This window comes from Panthera pardus, unplaced genomic scaffold (assembly GCF_024362965.1).
Source record: "Panthera pardus isolate Hobbes unplaced genomic scaffold, ASM2436296v1 HiC_scaffold_23, whole genome shotgun sequence".
Classification (NCBI taxonomy): Eukaryota; Metazoa; Chordata; class Mammalia; order Carnivora; family Felidae; genus Panthera; species Panthera pardus.
The window spans coordinates 726,342-746,576 of NW_026526799.1; the positions used below are offsets into that span (position 1 = coordinate 726,342).

The window sequence follows — 20,235 nt, forward strand, 5'->3', positions numbered from 1 at the left end:
ACGTCCACCTGTCTCCCTGACCAATCGTGATGACCCGCAGACGTCCCCTGGGGAGGGAGCAAAGTAGCCGCAATGCTGCCTCCCGTCGGGAACGGAGGAAGAACACGTTGAGCTCCGGTCCGGTGCACCTGCCGCCTCGGGGTCTGCTCGCGGTGGGGAAAAGGGCGCGGGGGTCCCCATCCTGAAGGACGCGGACACCCAGTTGTGGTTTCCTCCTTCCCTCCAGGACCTCAGAGGAGGGGACAGCACTCAGCACACGCCTGGGCCTCGGGGACTTGGGCTGGTGGGCCGGGCCCACGGAGCCCCAGCTCGGCCTTTACTCCAGACGGTAACAGCTGCTGCCGTGGCTTACCACGAGAGATCTTTCCGGGACCCTGTCATGTGCTGCCCCCACCATCAGCCGTTGCTTCCGTGCCGAGCGCTTTAGCTGTATTAGCTCATTTAATTCTATTCTGTGATGAAGTATCCCCACCCCTGTGGTTCAGTCACTTGCTGGGCCCCCCGCAGGCGAGTGGTGAAGCTGGCTGTCCAAACCAGGCCCTGTCCCTGTAGAGGCGCCCCCGCTTGGGTCACAGTAGAAGTGGGATAAAAAGGGTCTGGGGGACCTGGAGAGCAGGTCCCAGGGGCCGTGGCCCCGGGAGGTTCCGGAAGTGGGTCCCGCCTTACCCCAGGCTCCATGCCTGTACCTGAGGGCAGCGTTCTGGGCCCAGGTTCCACGAGTGACCGTGAGGAGGCATCGGGGGTGGACCCGGGGCGGGGTGCACTCCCGCTCACCTTCCTGTCGCCCTTGGAGGCGCTGGTGGGGGGGCGGGGTCATGTCCCAGCCACAAGGCAGGTCCTAGGCCTCAACCGGCCCCACCCGGGAGCTGCCCTCCCCTCCGGGAATTCTTTTCTCCCGGCTTCCCACCATCTGCTTTCCTCCGCATCACCTCCACCTCTGTGCTGCCCCTCATGCCAGCTGCTGCCCGGACGAGGACACGCGCTCACGCTTCTGGGCTTTCGCTAACCTCCCTGCTTGGGGTGCGCTCCCTCCCTGCCTGCCTGGCGGGTCGCCCCTGCTCGCAGCCCCCTCCATCTCTGCGGGGCTTCTCTGAACCCTCCCCCACGTCCTCTCCTCCGCTGCCCCCCAAGGCCCTTCCTGTCCCCTCCTGTGATGGCTGAAGTGGCCTGTCTCTCTAGTGACTTGAAGAAGCTGCAAATCCTCTGTTCCCGCAGCTCGATCCCCTGGTGACCCAGCGGGCCTTGGGGACGGCGTGGGATGGATAGAACACTGCGGGAGCTCTGAGGCTGGGTCGCAAGTAGCCCTTCAGCTTTTCCCCAGCCTCCTGGAAGGTGGCTCTGGGACCGGGAGGAACCCAGCCACACGCAGAGGCCCGGTGTGGGTGGCGGGGGCAGGGGGACAGCCCAGCTCGGCCCCCAGCCAGCACCACCTTCCCGCCACGGAGAGCGCCGTCCCGGACCCCGCGTCCAGTCGAGCCTTCAGATGACCCCCCCAGCCCCAGCTGCCGTGACCGTGACCTCACGAGAGAGACTCCAGCTGGACCCCGTCGGCCCCCCAGACTTTGAAATGTAACAGAAACTGTTTCAAGCCATTAAATTTCGGCGCGATTGTTCCGGGGCAGCGGATAACTGGACTGCAGACCGCGTGTCCCCGAGGGCAGGGCTTGTGTCCCTCCTGTCCCTCCGGTCCCTGCCCGGGCTCCAGTGAGGACCGAGCGCTCCTCAGATTCCCCTTGAGTGCACGAATGAAACCCGTCGAGACTCACTGTTCACCCTGAGATAGAAGAAATTTATTAGCAAGAGGTAATCAGGAAACATATATTTTTACAAAAATGGAAATTTCTTTTTTCCAAACAAGCTGTAAGTGGAAATATTTTAGGACTAGGAATAGAATTCTCATACCACTAAGGTATTGCTTACAGCAGGAGCAGCCTGTGTGCCGTCCTGGGGCACGCCAGCCGCGCGGAGCTGACCGCGCTCTCCCCGCCGCACGGCGTCACAGCACGTGGGGGTATTCGCGGAACGGGCGCTGCCGGGCTCCTGCTGGAAGGCGCTCGGACGGGACTGCGGTGTGTGCAACACAGACGCTCACTGATTTCCTAGCTCTACGGCGTGGCACTATTTTCACAAAGCGAACAGACTCGGAGCATCTCAACGTAAGCTGGCGGTGACCGTGAGGCGGCTACGAGACGAGTGACATTCTCTGGGTCCCCGACTTGCGGCGGATGCCGGGCAGCGGCCGGCAGAAGTCGATGCGACTCTGCGTCGTGACTCCGTTCCCCTGGGGACGCTCCGGGGCCTCGGCCGGGTTCACGGAGACCCTGGTGTGGTCCCCAGAGCAGGGAGCACGTGGGGCCCGCACAAGGTGGTGTGCTGGTGTCGCGGGGCGTGGTTCTCAGCGGAGAGGACCCCCTCCGTCCAGGTTACCGGGGGACGGAGAGTTCTGACCCCTGTGGTTTTGGCTGAAAAAGCTGCTTTGGAAACTGGCATCGCCGTCAGCGGGAAGATCCGTGGATGACTGGACTTCAGGGTGCGGTCCCCGCCCGCCTCCCCCCACCCCCCCCACCCCCCCGTTACGACGACTACATGGAACATGCTGGGAGGGCACCCGGGGGGGGGGGCCGCCTCAGCCCGGGGACGGGGGGAGGCCTGGGCCGCGGAAGGACAGAAGCGGGGTGGCGCCCAGGCTGGCGTCTGCACGGGCTCCGTCTCCCCGTCCGAGGGAGTGGGGGGCTGGGAAGGCTACGGACGCGGCTGGAAAGAAACAGGCGCTGCGGGGGCGGGGGCTGGGGGCGGGGCGGGAGCAGAGGCTCCTGTTCCGGTTCTACGGGGATCTAAGAACGAGAACGGATTGGTATTCTTGGAGAAGCACATACTAAAGAGGAGAATCCAGGAACCAGACAATTATGTACACATCACACCGCGTGTGTCCGTGGGGCGCCGGGGCCGGGCCGGGCCGGCTTCAGGTGGGGAGTTTGGGCTCCATTCGCAGGGAAGACTCATAGAGGCTCTCCTCGTCCATGACGAAGGACTGGTCCAGCAGGTACTGGGTCACCTGGCGAGAGGAAGGCGCGGGGCAAGTGGCAGGCGGTGGGGACACGGGGCCCCCGCGGGGGTGGGGCGAACGCGTCTGAGCCAGCCCTGCGTCTTCACGTGGGCCGGCTATTATTACTGACTGCCGCCTGACGGGGACGTGAAGTCATGTGTGGCCAACGTCACCCTTGGCCGAACTCTAGGTGAAGCATTTGGGGCTCGTACTTTGGAAAAAACCCTCTAAGATGTCAGTCGTAGGACCCAGGTGGCGAGGGGGTCACGTGTTCTTTCAGCGTTCATGCCGAATACACATCAGGCTGAGCGACATTCACCCCAAGAGGAGAAAGGGGAAACCGAGGCCGCGCTCCCGGCCTCGCACGGCTCGCTCCGGGGCGAGATCGCGGAGCGGACACAATCACCCTTCCGTCCGCCCTCCCGGGTCACCTGCTGGATTCCTACAAGTAAAGGTGCTTCGAGGGGCAGCTCCCAAGCCGCACGGGCAGCCCCGCTTCGCCAAGTTCTCCTCAAGGCTCTTTCAGTTGTCGCTTGCTTGCAACCAAAGCCTCGTTATTATTATTATTATTATTATTATTATTTTGCTCCGAAACCCAGGGCAGGAGGAAAACCACACCACACACGGCTGCACTCGGCCGGGGGGGACTTTCCGCCGCGAGCCCTTCCCAGCTCTGAACTTTGTAACTAGGGGGCGTCACTTTCCCAAAAGATGCTGTAGACGCTGCCTCTCTTGGCTGGGAGGGGGCCCCGACGGGACCTCCGGCCGTCCCGGGGCAGGTGCAAATCAGACGGGAGCGGCCAGCTCGGCACCAGCCGTGGAGCGGGGAGACGTCCCCGCCGGTCGGGGCACAGGGAAGGCTTGTTGGAGACGCTGGCGTCGGCGCGGGGCCCCGGGGCGTCGGGGGATGAGAGGGGCTGGGTGGCGGGGACGGTGCCTCCGGCTTACCTTCGCCTGGTGTTCTATTTTATAGGCGGTTTGCTGGAACTGGCGAATCTCTCGGATGATGTGAGAAATCTGCGAGGACGAGGACACGTCAAGAAGACAGCCTGCTCTCTCGGGCTCCCCCAGCCCCTCCGCTCCGCGGCACGGACGGGGCGCCGGCAGCCAAGCCCGCGGTCGGCCTCTTAGCTCACACCCGAGGGCCCCCGTGGAGGCACGCGGCCTCCCTCGCCCCAGCGATCCGTGTCCAGGGGGACACCAGTAAAAAGTCTACGGGTCGATTACGTGACAGAAAAAGCACCATTCGGTCGGAGAGGGCAGGCTGTCCAACATCCCGAAACGGTGCCCACGTCTCGGCAAACGCAGGGCACCTGCCACGTTCCGCGTGCCCACCGTGCGTGGGTGCCGGGGCCCCGTCCCGTCACCAGGACGGTGCTTCTGGCTTGCGGGTGACAGAGAAGCCCTCCCAGGGAGCCCCGTGTCGACTGGAAACCACATCACACAGAACCCCTCCGAGGGTGTCGTGAGAAAGGGCGGGGGGGAGCCACGGCACCGGCCCGGCGCTCTCCTTCCACTCGGGAGGGGCTGCCTACGGATTCTGTCTGCCGCTGGCTTCGCGTGGCCAGCTCTGCCCCTCCCCCGCGGGGTGACCTCGGGTGGGCCACGGAGCCCCGCGAGCCCCAGGCTGCTCCCCCGTGAGCGGGGGCGACCCCTCAGGGGGCTCCGTCCGAGGGAGCGCGGTAAGGCTGGCCGGGGGCCCGCCCGGTGCTGTCTGCCTCTCTGCCTCTCGGGGACCCGCGGCGGCTCTCGCCGCAGAAGCCAGCCCCAGGCTGCCGGGTGCGAGTGCTCGATCGCAGGCCCGGCGGTCCCGGGACTCGGCCCGGGTTTTGACGCGCCCCTGCCCTGCCCCGGGAAACTCACCATCCTCATCTTGGAGAAGTTGACCAGGCCGTCCTCCGTGTAATTGGGCGTCCCCTCTTCGATAAAGGCCAGGTCAGTGAGGTACATCCCCAGGTAAGGGACACAGGGCGGGTCACAACTTCGAAGCAAATGGCATTAGACAAACGTTTTTCATTTGAAAACACGGGCGTCTACGGAAACAGAACACCCTGCATGCATGTGCTGGAGGCCTGGGGTTGCCAGCCGCCTCAGGGTCAGTCCTCTGGGGCGATGGGCCACAGGCCAGCGGGCCAGAAAGCCCTCCCCCACCCGTCCGCTCTCCGACCCGGATGCAGGCTTTGGGCTCCACGGCCGGCCCCCTCCCAGCCCCCTCGCCTGACTCCCCCGTGAAACTCTCCACGCAGCCCTGCTCTAGACCCACCCCCCAGGGGACCTGCCAGCCCCCACCCCATTCTGCCAGCCATGCTACCCAGCCCCCCAGTGTCGTTCTGCTCCTTGACACTCCTCCTGTGCCTCGACCGGCCGCTTGCCCCACGGGATCTCCTGCCCACCTGAGCACTGGGGTCCCGGAGCAGGAAACCCTGGCCCTCGAGGTCCCCTCCTACAAGTGGCTTCTAAGCAGGGGGCTGGGGGACAGCATCCCTAACAAGTGACCTCTTGGGGAGGGAGCATTTTGGGAGACACGACCCAGCAGTGGTGGACCACGCCGCTCCGACTTGGGGGGCTGCTGTTACATCTTCATCACAGGGTATCGCCCTGGAGCCTGTGGGCGGGGCCCCAGAAAGGGGCCGATTTTGTGTGGGTCCGGCGGCCACCGTGCTCTGGCAGAGCTCCGGGTCGTGCCCTCAGGGACCCCTGATGGTGCCCCGCAGCCTCCTCTCAGTGCAGCGCAGCACGCAGACACGGCCAGTCTGGCTGCGCGCACTTGCGGGGGCAGGTGACCCCCGCTCCTCGACCTCTGACCTTGTCTCCTCGAGGCCACGCGGCAACCCACCACTCCGGAAGAAGGAGAGGCAGGGAGGTCTGTGGGGCAAGAACAGAAACCCAGCCTCTGCCCCTCGCCTGCTAGGCGTGTGACCCTTGACCCGAGGGTCAAGGCTGCCCTCACACCATGGGGCTGATTGCCCAGACAGGTCTAGGAGGTCAGGTTAGGTGATGCGCCCACGCTACATGAAGTAGCATGGCTGCACGCGGGGAAAAACACATCCGGTTTTCGTCCGGCGGTCCTACGGCTTTGACGCCTTCTGACACTGGCCATTGTCCTCCCCTGTTGCTTTCTTTTTTGGACAAACGGCAACAGGTCTCAGGATGGGTGTTGGCAAATACCAGGATCCCTGCCAGAAGCGAGAAACCGCTTTGTTTTCACCGGGTCTGTTTATCGTGGCAACCTCGTATTCGTGGTTCCCCGTTTACTGTTCTGACATGCTTTTCCTTCTTACTTCAATTTACTCGGGGAAAACGTGAGTTAATTATAAGGAAGCTACGGAGAGCGGATCCCGCCGGCAAAGCTGGGATGGAGGTGGGCCCGGGGGTGAGGGAGACCGTGGCCAGAGTTGTTTTCTGACCTGTAGGTCTTGACTCTTTCTTGGGTGGTGAAAATACGTTAAGCGTTGATCAGCTTTTTAAAGAACAAAAACAACAACAACCCAGAAGTAGAATAAAAGAAAGTATCTGAGTCGGTTACACGGGCCAAAAGCACATGTTGTTTTGTGAAACTTTTGTTGCTGTTTCCGTGTATGTATTTGTGGGAAAAAAAAAGTGTTCTTACTGGGTTGTGATTTAAAAAAAACAAACAAACAAGACACACAGGGTCCTGCGGGACCACACGGTCTGTGACTGTCACAGGTCAGGCTCTCCGACTCCGCCCATCATCCTCCAAGTCTGGGCGGCAGGTGGGACTTAGTCGGGAGACGGAGAAGCAACTCTGTAGCCAGCGCTGGGGTGGGGGGGTGGTTCGCTGGCCAGCGGCTTCTGAGAGGGGCTTCCCAGCTGGCCCGCTATTTCTGCTCTTAACGGTGACTAGGAACGCGGAGGGCCGGAAGGACCCCCTGTCTTGGGGGGAAGGGAAGGGGGACCGGGGCCGCAGGGAAGGAACACGCAGAGTGTTCCCGGAGGCCGTACAGGGTCTCCGACTGCCCAGAGCGGTGGGAAGTCAGGGGTTCCTCTGATCGTGGACGTGTATCCCCTGATGCGTTTACCGGGCTCAGGAGCCCTCTGTAGGACGGTGGCGGGTGGGCACCTGGAGTCACAGCCCCATCACCGCTCTGTCCCTGGTCACCGCCTTCCGGGCGAGGCGCCTGGAAGGAGGGGCCCAGGGAAGCACACACACGGTTAGTGCACGCGCGTGCACACGGCAAGTCCATCCGGACCGGACCCAGAGCCGTGCTGGTCAGCGCGTGGGGCTGCCGACGTGGCGCTGGGCGCTGGGGGCAGGCGTGGGGAGCACGGGGCTGTGGAGGGTCCCGGAAGGCTGCCACTGTGTGGGGACCCAGCGGGAGCGCCTGAACGAAAGGGACACACGCGGAGGGCTCCTTGTAGGCCACGCCCCTGTGACCCCTGGCCGGCTCTGGACTCCCCGTGTGGGCATTTTCGTCCCCCTCGGGCGGGGTCCGGCCCTGCCCTGGCTCAGGGCGGATGCGGGGCGGCTTCCTCTCCTCACAGACCCCTCACCCGCCTGTAACCTGCTGTTTTAGGGAAGAGACAAAAAAACGCCCCGCTTCCCATTCTAAACACGGCCTCTGGTTTTCCAGGCAGCGCCTGGATGCGGGAAGCCTCCTCCTGGTGACACTGGCATCTAGGCCTTGCCTGGGATTGTCTGGGGTCCCCCACCATCTTCCAAGAAATTCTTGATGACGTCATGTGGGAGGGGAGATCACGTGGTCCCAGCAGCTGAAAGCTCCGTGGGGCTGCCTGACGGGCCGGCCACCAAGGGGTCAGCCCTTCCTCCTCCGCCCCGCCCCAGCGTGGGGAGTTCAGCTCTCCCCCCTCGGCCCTGCCCCAGCCTGGGGAGTGGCCCTCTCTCTCACACGCCTCGCTGCCCCTGTTTAGGGATCTTCTCTCCCTCCCAAGAGGGTGTGAGGGGCACTCGGGCTGGCCACGTGGGTTGGAGCCCCAGTTCTGGCATGCAGTGCGAGAAATGAGGTGCTCAGATTTTGGGGGAAAAATTGCAGTGGGGCCAGGAGTCGGGGTGGGGGTCGCAGTCCACTCTCGTTTTGCCACCAGGGCACCCACTGCTCTGTGGTTTCGGCAGGAGACTAGGCTCTGCTGTGTGGTCACGAGCAGAAAATACAGGTGGAAACGAGTGTGTGGCCTGGTGGCCACCCCTGGGCCCCTCGCGTCCACACGGATGGATTTTGTCCCTTGCGAAGGGCGGGTGGCGACGGGCTGGTGGTCAGCGAGCCGCCTGGGTCCCCCACAGCCCTCTGCTCAGGGCGGCCGCAGCCCGCGGGGAGCGTGGCCCCGCGTTCCTCCAAACGAGGGCTTCCCATCAAAGCAGAGCCCGAGTACAGATTTGCCAACGTGTGCTGGGTTCAGATTAGGCCGGTGGGCAATCCCAGAATTGACCCCAGCGGGGCTGGTGACCAAATGCCACTGAGGACTTGACTTCCTGGCCACGTTTTGCTGCACGGAACCGGAAGGGTGGTCTCTGGGCTCGGGGAATGAGGAGGGCAGACGGGGGCATTCTCGGGGGCCCTGGGCAGGGGACTGGGGGCGCACAGGGCACGCGCTGTCGGTGGGCCCGGGGGGATTTAAGAGTGTGGCTGAGGGGAGGGGAGTAGGACGTAGGGGTGAAGTCTCCGCCGGGAAAGGCCATTCACTAGCCTGCGTGCGGGCACGAAACCTTTCCAGTGACGGGCTACGCAGGAGGCCCCGTCCGGGCAGGCCACCGGCTGTGCTCAAGACTGACCTCTCCCTTCCTTCCTGTGACCACCGTCCCCCCCTGCTGAGACAAGACCCCGGGGTTCACACAGCACAGCTCTACGGTGCCTCTGGAGAAGGGGTGCAGGACACATTCGCCCCACGTCCCCTGTCTCTCCTTCCCCTGCAGGGCGTGGCCTCCGTGTGCATAAAGCGATAAGCCGGTTTGCATAAAGGTCTCAGCTCCTGAATGCCTGAGGTCCCCCACCCCCTTGCAGCCCGGAGCAGAGGCGTCTGGGACAGGCTGACCGGAGCCCCCGGGAAAGAGGGAAGACGGTGGTGGGGGGGGTGGGGGCGGTTACCGAGACAGACCCAGGCCACGGAGGCGACGGCAGACAAGGAAGCCATGGGCGGGAGGCAGATGGAAGGGTGCCCGGCAGACGGACAGGTGGGTGAATGCGCGGTGAGGCGGCCCGCACAAGCACAGCCCATGGGCTCCGGGGGGCCCGGGCGTGACAGAGACAGCACAGATGGCGGGGCATCTGTCTGAGGACGAACACGGTGGAGATGAACGCAGCAATGGCACACGGAGGTGGCGGAGGACGGCCCGCGTGCGGCGGGAGGGAAATGAGGGCACACGGGCGGGGCGCGGGTGTGCCAAGGGCTGGACGCGGTCCCCGGGCCCCGGGGGCAGTGGCCGCGTGATTCCGCACGACAGGCGGGAGAGGCGCTCTGCAGGGAGCCGGGACTGGGGGCGGCCCCGGGGTCTCGCCAAGGACGGCAGGGACTAACGCAGAGGCCGTGGGCGCACAGCGAGCGAGCGAGCGAGCGAGCGGGGGTGACCCCAGAGCCCTCGCGCGTGAGCCTGTGGCCGCCGTGCGCCCCAAGGGGCTGAGGCCGATGCGCTGGGAGGGCCTGGGCCCTCGGGCGAACCGCAGAGCACTGGCCTTGCAGGCCGCCTGGGCCAGGGTCTGGCTCTGTCACCGCGGCCACACGGCTCTGTGACGGCCACTAGCGCCTCAGTGTCCTTGTCTGGAGGAACGGGACGGGAGGACCCGCCTCACGGTGGGGGGCCTCCTCGGGGGCGACTGCCTCTCCCGGGGACTTGGCAACGTCTGGGGGCATCTCTGGTCGTCACGACTTGGGGAAGGCACTGGCATCTGGTGGGCGGGGGCCGGGGCTGCCGCTCAACAGCCCACGTGGCACGAGACGGCCCCTCAGCGTGGCGTGGTCCTGCTCTAGTGACGACCTGCCCGCCTTGCCAGCGGTCAGGTGCGACATCGGCAAATCTGTGTTCTCCGATTCCCAGATGCCGTTTGTGCAAACCGCACCTGTTCCCATGACTAATTCTCAACAAAAACGGGAAAACGCGATCCCATTAAGTAAACACCTTGACCTCACAACCTTCCCTGATGTCGGAAACACTGAACTGTGGGGATGTGTGTGCGTCAGCGTCGAGGCGTCTGGGGCCACGGCCGTCCCGCGTGCTGGGACTCGGGCGTGCTGCCCCTCCCCTCGCCAGGAACTGCCCCGGAGACTGGGATGGCTTTAGCAGACAGTGGAGGACAAAGCCGACCCACCCTAGAGGTCTGGGGAGCCCAGGGGCCGCGTGGGTAGACGGACGGACAGACAGACACACGGACCTCCTGCTGCAGCCAGACGGGTGCGTGGAGGCCTCCGCAATGCGGTCTACGATTTGAAAAATAACGGTGACAAAATGGCACACACTTACTTTTTCAGAGCTTCTCTGAGATTCTTAAATCTGCCCTCTGATGACACAAGCTTTTGGAGCTTGTCAATCAAAGCTTTTGTCTAGAAAGAATCAGAAGCATTTACTAACGCGCGGCTCGCAGGGGCCCGAGGCACCGGCCCACGGTCCACGGGCCGCCCTCGGGCTCCGGGGCCGCCCCTGCTCTGCCTCCTCGCAGGGCAGGGCGTTTCCGGGGACCGCCCCCCAACTCCTGAAGAGTCAGCCACGGACCCTTGTCCTCTCACCCTTCAGAAGCACGGGGGTGGCGATGGGGGGGATCTGAGTGCCGGTCTCACCCCTGCAAACACGGACCCGGATACCGGGGTGGGGGTGGGACCGGGTAACTGCAAGGGGCCCTCCGGAGCAGAGCGCAGCAGTGGCCGTGGCTTCACTTCCGTGGCCTTTCCTGTGCCCTCAACCCCAGGGATGCGGCCAAGGGTGTGGGCACAGAACCACACCTGTGTATCTCAGGACGCCGCACTAACGTAAGAATCAGGAGAAAAGATGGCAGGTGAACTGATCACCTGGAAGAAAAGACCGTGATGGGGAAGAGTGAGCCCCCAGCTGAGGGTCCCGTTTGTCTGCAGGGAGCAGACGGGAGCCACGGAGGCTGCCCAGGGTCTGGCTTTGCGGTCCTTTCCCTGCCGGCCGGGGGCCCCTTGGTCTTGGCGGTCCCCGGGTCCCTCACTTATGCAACAGCGACATGGCTTAGCGACCCCACCTCTCCAGCTCCTGCCCTCAAAATCCAGGCCGTGGCCGAGAACGGGCGCTGGAGGCCAGCTGTGCGCACGTGGCCTGGAGGGGACGCTGGTCACACGGGCCGAGCACACCCCTCAGCTTTGGGCCAGACGTTCCTGAGAAATCTGCCTGCAGAAAGCGACACTGAGACTTGATTCAGATGGGAGAAGGGACCGGGGTGCGGTCCTCGAGGGGCCCATCCAGTCTGCTTCCTCCTGGATGGGGAGCCGTCACCTGGTCCTGACCAGCCCCGCTCAAAGCAGAAATGCGTGTGGACCTGGTGGTGGAGACACAGCCACGGGCCGTGATTCTGTGCCCCTGACGCAGCCGCCCTCAGGTACCGGCCCGCAGCCTGGTGCCGACGTCAACCGCGGCCCCGGGCCTCCGCTTCTCCTGTACTTTCTAGACTTCTCTCTCCAGAGCTGGGCCCGCCCCCTCCTCCTCCCCACTCGCCTGCAGAGGAATGGCCCCGAGGCAGCCGGAGACCAGATGTGGGGGCCCAGTGTCCTGGCCCTGGGGCCTCAGCAGCTCTGCACACACCCTCCGCAAGCCCACAGACACCGCTCCTGTTCCATGGCTGGCCTCCACTTTCAATCTGGAAAATGGGAGGGTAGGCCCCGCTGGCCACTTAGCTCCGGATGAAGTATCACCATGCTAGCGGTCCTGAGGATACATGGGGGATATTCTGATGTGTGTGGGGGACTGGGTAGACACTTGGGACCGATCTGTGGCTCTGAGATGGGCACGCTCAGACTCCTTCCACAGATGGGGTGTCCTGCTGTCCAGGAAGGAGCTTTGCAGCCTGGGAGGCCCCTGGATATTCCCGCCGCCGCCGCTTACAAAGTGAGTTCCAGCTTGAAGCGGCCGGGCCAGGAGTTTCCGTCCTTTGGTGCTCAATGGGACCCAGGCCCCTGGGATTCTGGGCATCTCTGCCGGGAGGGTGGAAACAAGGGAGCCCTTGGAACATGTCGCTGAAACCAGAGACCGAGCAAGGGGCCGGCCTTGTTGTGTTGAGAAGGAAGGTGGTCACAGAACCTCCTGAAGGAAGATCCCATCTTCCCTCTTCACCGAACAGAATGCTTCCTGACGGCCAAGGCTGCTCCCTCCCAGAGGAGCCCCAGAGTACTGGCAGCCGAGGAGAGATTTCTGTCCCTACTGAGACTCAACTGTCCTCCAGAGAGGAGACACGCAGATCAGGCAGTCACCCGCGCCGCCCCACGGAGGGGCGCCATCCGTCCTCTCCTGGAGGGGGACACCCTTTCAGAGAGGCTGGGGGAGGGAAGGAGAGGACAGGGAAACGGAGCCAGAAGTCCCTGACTGAGCCTGACTGCTCGGCTCCAGCCAAGGGCTGGCCTGGACTGGACAGAATGCTTTTCTGCTTCAGGCACATTCGAGCCAATGATAACAACTATCTGCTGGGGCTGCACCTCACGCCTCTAAGACACGTGGCCGTTCCAGGGGCCTGGGGGTGGGGGTCACAAGTATCCACGGGATACCTGCAGAGACGCGGCAATCCTTCCCGGGCCGGTGCGGGCCAGGCGCCGCGCAGACGTGCAAGGTGAGGGCTGGGCGAGGCCGCCACAGGGCGTGTGAGCCCGATGTGCTTTCCGAGGCATCGCCGATGCCCGGGTCCTGAATGACATCCGAGAACGCAGGCCTGGCCGTTAGTCTTGATCTCTAACTGCCCTCCCTGTGCACCCTCTTGAGACAGCGGGAGACTTCGGGATGGTTAAGGAGGTTCCCTCCCAACTCTACAATAAGGGTGATGCTGAAGAATGAGGCCAAGAGTTACGGAGCCCCCACTGTGGCGGGAGCCTCCGGAGAAGACAGCACCATTCTGAAGAACGGGCAGAAGAAAGACACGGGCCTGGAATGGCCATCAGACCCGCCGACAGACCCGTCTGCTCCCTGACAGGCCGAGTCGGCTCGGATGAGTTGGGGGTTCTGCAGCGGCCCGCTCAGGAATTCACAGCACTGTGGCCACGGGCGGCCAGATGTGCCTGCGGCCTGAGTCCCTGTGCGTCCAGGCTCTGTTCTTTCCAGGATCCCACTAACAAGCTGGCACCTTCCGTTGCCCGTCCCAGCCCTGGCATCTCTGTGTGTTAGGAGGCAAGAGGCCTGGCGTCACGGGGGGCAGGAGGCACCCTGCAGTCACGCCGTCATCTGGGGCCAGAGTGACCGCACTGCAGGGAGGACAGCATCCCAGGGCTTCCTGAGTTTGGCTGCTTTTCTAGGGAGGAGGGATGCATGGACCCGATGCCTGCTCGTGGGGGCAGAATTATGACCTGTCGTGGGTGTGAGGATGGTAAGGGGGCAGGCAATAAAGAGAACAGCGAGGCGGGCACCGTATGTAAATCCAGAGGAGACAGGCGCCCTGGAGACCCTGGGCCCCACACAGCCCACCCAGTCGTAGGACCAGACGCTGTGGCCAAGTCACTGGTATCTTTGGAGGCTTACCCTGCCCTCAGTGGCACCCATCCAGCCTCCTGCACACGTGCAGGCTGGGGTCCGGGCATACACCATGTGCACCAAGGAGGTGGCCCAAGTGCCCCACTGACCCTCCTCTTAGGGCCTCGGTGACCTCCTCGTGACCTCAGTGTAGGGAACTTCATTCCCAGGGAAGAATCATGTTCTGAGTGAATAAGGATCAAGCTCCCATTTAAGGTCACCAACTACCCATGGGTAACAGGGACCAGCGGACTCCCTGGCGGCCAGAAGGGCCAGAGAAATCAGAGACCTGGGAAGGGATCTGCAAGTTCGTCCGGCCCCGTCCCGGCGACCCTGCAGATCCAGAGTGGCATCCACCCTTCTGTCCCAACCCAAGGACAAGAGTATCGGGACCAGTAATCACTCTTCCACCTTCGTCTTTGGAGTATTAATTCTCAAGTGGGAATTAAAGTCTCATGGGTCCCAGCACCACATATGCGGGCCCGATACCTGGTCTCAGGTGATACAGGAGAAGAGGTTCTCCCGGAAGAGGGCTTACGAGGAAGCGCTGGCCTCCACCCTGTCCTCCGCCCACCTCCGATGTCCGGAGGCCAGCACTCTGGCGCCCCGGCCCCGGCCCGGCCCCAGGCAGGCCATGGCGCCGGCTTCCCGCCGCACCTGCTTGGAGACTTTGAGCCACGTCTTTTTCAGCCGGAATATTGCGCTGCGGTTCATGGACGAGGTGATCTCCAGGACGGCGTTGTAGTTGTGCAGACAGCGGCATATGTCGGCCACGGCCACCCACTTCTCGATGGCGCTCACTCTCGCGTTGATGTCCTCGTTGCGGATGATCTCTGAAGCAATCAAGTTACTGATCTTTAAGCCCATGCGATGAGACAAGAAAAAATAAGAGGCTAAGTATTGCAGAGATGATAAATCACCATTGCTTGCAGATTATATGACTGCCCGTTTGAAAATCCCAAAAGGACACACTGGAAAACTACCAGGACAACTAACAGAGCTCACGAAGGTGGCTGGTTAAACACTCGACACGTAATAACGAGTTTTCCTATACACTGGCAATACCAACTAGAAAACACCATGGAAAATATTCTCAAAATTCCAAGGGGAATGTGTAAACTACCCAAGAACTTAAATATCTGAGGATTTCCGAAGATGCTGCATGAAAACAATTGACCAAAGGTCATAAAAGGTTTGGATTACGAAGAACAAGATCCAATTCCCAAAGGAGAATATAAATATGCCATTTTTCTAAACTAATACGTGACTTCAACGTGACCCAATAAAACACACAATGAGAGCTCTCTTGAGGGCCTGACAAAGTGATCACACGGTTCGCCTGGAAGAATAAGGAGGAGCCCAGCTCCGAGACCGTCTCCCCCACACGGCTGGGGCTTGGAGGGGACCCACACCTTGTGTCATCACTGGGCTCACATATAAAGTGGCAGAGGTCCCCCTGCCCTCAGTGAACACACACACACACACACACACACACACACACGCACAAATCAGATGTGGGCGGGACCTGGGGAGTCAGGGAGCAAGAAACACACAGAGCTGGGGCAGCAGCTGGCTCACCCTGTGCTCTTCTCTGAAACTTCCTATGAATTTATAATTATTAAAAAAAAGTAAAAAAGAAGACTACTTGTTACAAACAATTAAGAAAAGGACATGTGCAGGTGAATGAAAACTGTAGGCCTTTACTGCCAAGAAATCTTCTCAAATATAATTTCTGAAGGATGTATGTCCAAAGGATGGCTTGGAAAACTATTTAAGAATGGAAAACCACTGAAGAGAATTAGGGAGGAACGAAAACATGAAATAGTACATATGTTGTAACTCTTGAAAACAATTTTAAGATTTACTAATTTTGAGAGAGAAAGAGAAAGAGAGAGGGATAGAGATAGAAAGAGAGAGCGGGGGAGGGGCAGAGAGAGAGGGAGACACAGAATCCGAAGCAGGTTCCGGCTCTGAGCTGTCAGCACAGAGCCCGACGTGCATCTCGAACCCACGAGCCACGAGATCATGACCTGAGCTGAAGTCGGACGCTTAACCAACTGAGCTGCCCAGGTGCCCCAAGTTATACTAATTTTTTAAAAGAATACCTCTGTGAAACCTTCCAGAAAATAGAAAAAAAAAAAAGAGTATCTCACAACGTACTCTATGAAGCCAGTATAACCTTGATGCCAAAAGCAGATGCAGATGAACACGAGATGGAAAATCACACGTCCACCTGTCTGCCGTGCCACGACCAGGTTAGGTCTGTCCCCGGAACGAAAGGAAGGGCGAACATTAGAGAAAAATCTGTAACCGTCGTTCACCACATCAACAGTTTAAAGGAGGTAAGCCGTGACCATCTCAATAGATGCGCGCAATTTTGATAACATTCAGTACCGATCTGTGGCAAATACCGTCAGCAAACAAGAAAAGAATTTCTTTAACTTGATAAAGAAACAAACATTATCCTCGACGGGGAAAAATGAGAAGCTTTCTCTTCAGAACCAACACCAAGATTCACCATCGATGTTTGCACTCAAGTCTGCCGCAAGGGGGCCGCGGGCAGCAGGGGTGCCCCCCACTCTGCCCTCGCCCTGATCCCGGAGAGCCTGGTCAGTGCCGCTCAGTAAGACAACGGCGTGGGAAGCTGCAGACCCAGCCGGGGAGAGATCTAGAAACAGCCACGGGCCGTGATGGTCACCACCACGGAGGTGCACATTCTGTGTCTGAGGGACAGGGCGGATTCTAAGAGAGATGGCCAGACGCCAGGTGGTGATGAGGGCGGCCCTCGGAGGCAGGCTGTCTTGCCGTGTGATGTTGGGGATGAAACTGACCCCCCTTGGGCCTCAGTTTCCCCACTCACAAAGTGAGAATAACAGGGGTAAATGAGACCATGCTTGCAAAGCCCTGGGCACAGTGCCTGGCATGCCGCACACGGGCAGCAAACACTGGTTTCATGCCCCGCCCTTGGCTCACTTCGGTCCTGGGCGCACATGGGAGCCGGGGGGAGGGCGAGGGGCCGGGTTTTGCCACCCGGGGCTGCCGCGCGTTCCCAGGACCTGCCCACCTGCTTCGCGCACTGTCTCTAGCTGGACGTGTGGCCTGGGTTCTGTCTGTTGCTGGGTGCCCTACGGGGGTCCTGACCCCAAGCTGCAGCGTGGCCGTGTCTCTCTTTTCCTCCCGCTGCCGCAGACCCTCCCTGATGCGGGTGTTGACCAGGGAGCCTGGCCAGGAGGTCAGGACTAGTGGAATCGTGTGCAGCTCCTTCCTCAAGGGCCTTCCCTTGGGGGGATGACTCAGCTCAGGGGAACTTAGAGGCCAACGCAGGTGCCCTCGGGGCTCTTTCCAGGCTGGGTGCAAGGGCCTGTGGTTCAGGGGCTGGGGCAGGGCTGCGTGCAGGGGGAGGACTTTTCCTTGCCTCCCAGACATGACTCAGGAGCCCCCAGGGCAAGGGCCCTGAGAGCCCGGCTTTCCTTAGACCAACGTGGGGGTAACAGCCCCCATCCTTTAGGGCTCGTGGGGTCACGATGCACACAAACCGCAGACGGTCAGGCGCTAGCCTCGCGGGGAACCTGTCCTCCACCTGGCACCCTGAGGGGCCTGCGGAAGGAAAACCCGGGACAGAAGGGCACCGCCTCCCCCCCACCCCCTCCACCGTACTCACGTCGTTGAAATGCTTCGTGGTTTTCATGATATATGGGGTCCGCTCATTCTTCTCTAGCTTCATCCAGCCTTGTCCAAAGAACTCCCTGAGGGAAGGAAGGACACCGGGCGGGTGAGGTTTGCACGGATGATGGTGTTGCCTTCTCTGCCTTTGGAGGCTCTAATTTCTCAGGGAGTAACTTTCTGTACAGCCCCGGAGAGGACAGGACCCTGGGCTCGCGGCCTCAGTCCCCTCATCTGTGAAACGGGATCAGTGACTATTTTGTTCACGGGGCTGTCGTGAGGCCGACACGAGGAGAGAAGTGGGAGCGAGCGCGCGGTCACGGCTGAGTCCGCTCTGCGCCCTGCTTGTGACGGAGAACTCGTATCTCCGCGTGCCTGTGCAGAAGCTGTCTGCAGGACAGGGACAGAGGCGCAACACGGGCCGAGTGGAAGGACAGAGGGGCCTGCAGGCCAAGCCAGCTGTGTGTTCCGGGACGGCGACCTCACGGGCCCCCCCACACGGCCGGAGCCTCCCAGGGAAGCTCTGGGCTTGGCTGTGACCGTGGGGGACCCGGGCAGGGCGCCGTGGGCAGGAGGGGAGTGAGCTGTGTTTCAGGAATCTGCTTCTCCTCCCACAGGGAGCCTTTCGGGAGTGACACCTGCTTCGCATCCGGGGTAAGAGGCGGGTTCCCACCCGCCACGCTCGCGAGCGAGGGCCTTGGGGAGTTTCAGGCGGGGCCGCCTTTCTGGAAAGCAGGGACCAGAAGCCTCAGACCCAGAGACGCCAATCTCGGGAAGCTCTTCTCGGGCCCTTGGCAGGAACTCACGGCAACAGTGACTGACAAGGAGGTTTGCCCCCAGTTCAGACATAAACGTGAAAACTGAAAACCAGGGTAGGCGCACCAGACCACGGGGCTGTCCCCACGCTCTGCTCCCAGGGGGGGAGCACACACACACTCCTTTCCCAGACCTGCAGAGTAGGAATGCGGAGTCGGAGATGCTTTTGGAGAAGCACGCACGTGTGTGTGCGCGCAGCTCACAGTAAGGTGGGCCCTTGGGGCCGGCAAAGAGGACCCTCCCTCGTGCCTGCTGACACACGCATTTACACATTTCTGTTCCTCCTGCGGAGAATTCACGCGGCTCTGGGAGCCTCCTGCGCGTGTTCCCGGGGCACAGCCAAAGCCGACTCCCGGGGAGGAGGAGGGAGGGCCCGCACCCGCACCCACTCACTCGTAAGGGATCTTCTTGAAGACGAGGTGGTCCAGCAAGGTCAGCTGCTCGGCGATCTCCAGGGCTGAGTGGTTTTCAAAGGGCTCTGCCTTCACGCCTTCTGCCTGAGGGAGCAAGTCCTGAGTCAGGCCCTTCCCGATTTCTGGCCACTTCCCCGCTGTGACCCCTGGTGAGCGGGTGGCTGGCGGGTGCAGGGAGGGAGAGGAGGAAAGGGCAAAGGGAGCCGGGACCTCGCGGTGCCCCGAGTGTGCACCCGTGCTCCTGAGTCACCGCTTCCCCTGCAACGGGTCCACCTTGCCCCAGAGCATGAATGAGACAAGAGGCTCCCGAGGATCACGACTGGGTCACTGGCTGGGCCTGGGGCCTGTGACCTCCCAGCGACCCGTCTCCTCCTTCAGATTCTGTCTGGACCCATACCCGCTTCTGTAACCTTTCCTTTTAAAACTCATCAGCAGGTGTGGGCTCACAGGTGTGACAGTCTCCTGGGGCAGTGTTCCTGTCCTGGGCCCAGAAGGTGGCTGTCTGGCCTTTGTCTTGGGCTTCTCGTGTCTCTGGGGGCTTCCACGGACACTACCCTTACAGGTGCCACCACCTGGGCCCCTTGGCCACGGGAAACACTTGCGAGGGGTCCAAGGTCCCCGTGGCAGGGATTTGATAAGAGGTGGACACGGGGAGGCCTCATGGAAGGTCTGCTGGCTCCGGGGGCGCGGTGGCAGTGGAAGGGAGGGGAGGGAGTCTGCTGGCCTTGGGAGGGGCCTGTGTCCACCGGCAGAAGAACCAGCAGCGAGGATCACCCCGACCTCCAACTAGGCCGCGTGGGACGAAGGGGCCAGCTACTCTCCCCAGGGGCCCCCGGGGCTGGGCTGAGCCCCCCAGAGCTGCACTCATCACAAGGGCATGGGGTCCATCCCGTTTCAAGGGGGGAAGCCATCCCTGCGAGACAGTCTCCCTCCCTCCCTCTTTCCCACTCCCTGAGCAGCCTCACTGAGGGTCACACTGCCAGGTCCTTGCCAGACACTGGGACAGAAGGACCAGAGACCCAGGACCAGGCAGAGACAGAATGCAGGGAGGCAGAGGAACTCACTCTCTCGTCTGCGTGTGCACGTGTGTGTGCGTGTGCACGTGTGCGTGCTGGGGCAGCCACGCGTCCCCCTGGCACAGTCACCCCAGGCCAGAAGCCTGTGTGCGGGAGTGTGGGGACATGAAGCCATCAGGGATGACAAGTCCTCAGGAAGGCGGTGGGGACTCGGGGACAGCAGCCGCAGATGCCACCCAGGGTGCGGTGTTTTGGGGGAAGGACCCTCATGTGGGGGAGCCCCCGGCAGGCAGGTGGGCAGCCCAGCCCACTTCCGAAGGCCCAGGATAGCTGACCCATCAGGGCTGAGGGCCAGTGGCTGGCCTCCGCCGGGGAGAGGCCTGTGGGGGTCGGCCCAGGGGCAGAGAGACTTGGCCAGAAGATTTGCTCAGCAAGTGCACCCTGTTCCCTCTTGGTCACCTAGGAAAGAAGGGGACCCTGAACCAGAGCTCAGACCTCCACCTTCCTCCACCTGTCACGGGGCCTGTCAAAGTTTCACTGCAAAAGTCCTTGGGCTCTCTGGTGAGGCCATGGGGGCCTCGTCCACACAGACTGCGCCCCCACAGGCTCTCAGGGCACTGGGAACAAGTCAGGGCGGGGCTGAGG

At 61.9% G+C, this 20,235-nt stretch overlaps 1 protein-coding gene across 1 annotated transcript in view; it reads right to left on the minus strand.

Moving 5' to 3' along the window:
• Nucleotides 1-2,806: 2,806 nt before the first annotated feature.
• Nucleotides 2,807-20,235, minus strand: part of RASGRF1 (Ras protein specific guanine nucleotide releasing factor 1) — a 99,977-nt gene continuing 82,548 nt past the window's right edge. The window contains 7 exon segments of the mRNA XM_053888597.1: nucleotides 2,807-3,055; nucleotides 3,995-4,063; nucleotides 4,910-5,027; nucleotides 10,479-10,558; nucleotides 14,340-14,537; nucleotides 17,344-17,428; nucleotides 18,555-18,658. Coding sequence (XP_053744572.1) covers nucleotides 2,963-3,055; nucleotides 3,995-4,063; nucleotides 4,910-5,027; nucleotides 10,479-10,558; nucleotides 14,340-14,537; nucleotides 17,344-17,428; nucleotides 18,555-18,658 — 747 coding nt within the window. The 3' untranslated portion in view covers nucleotides 2,807-2,962.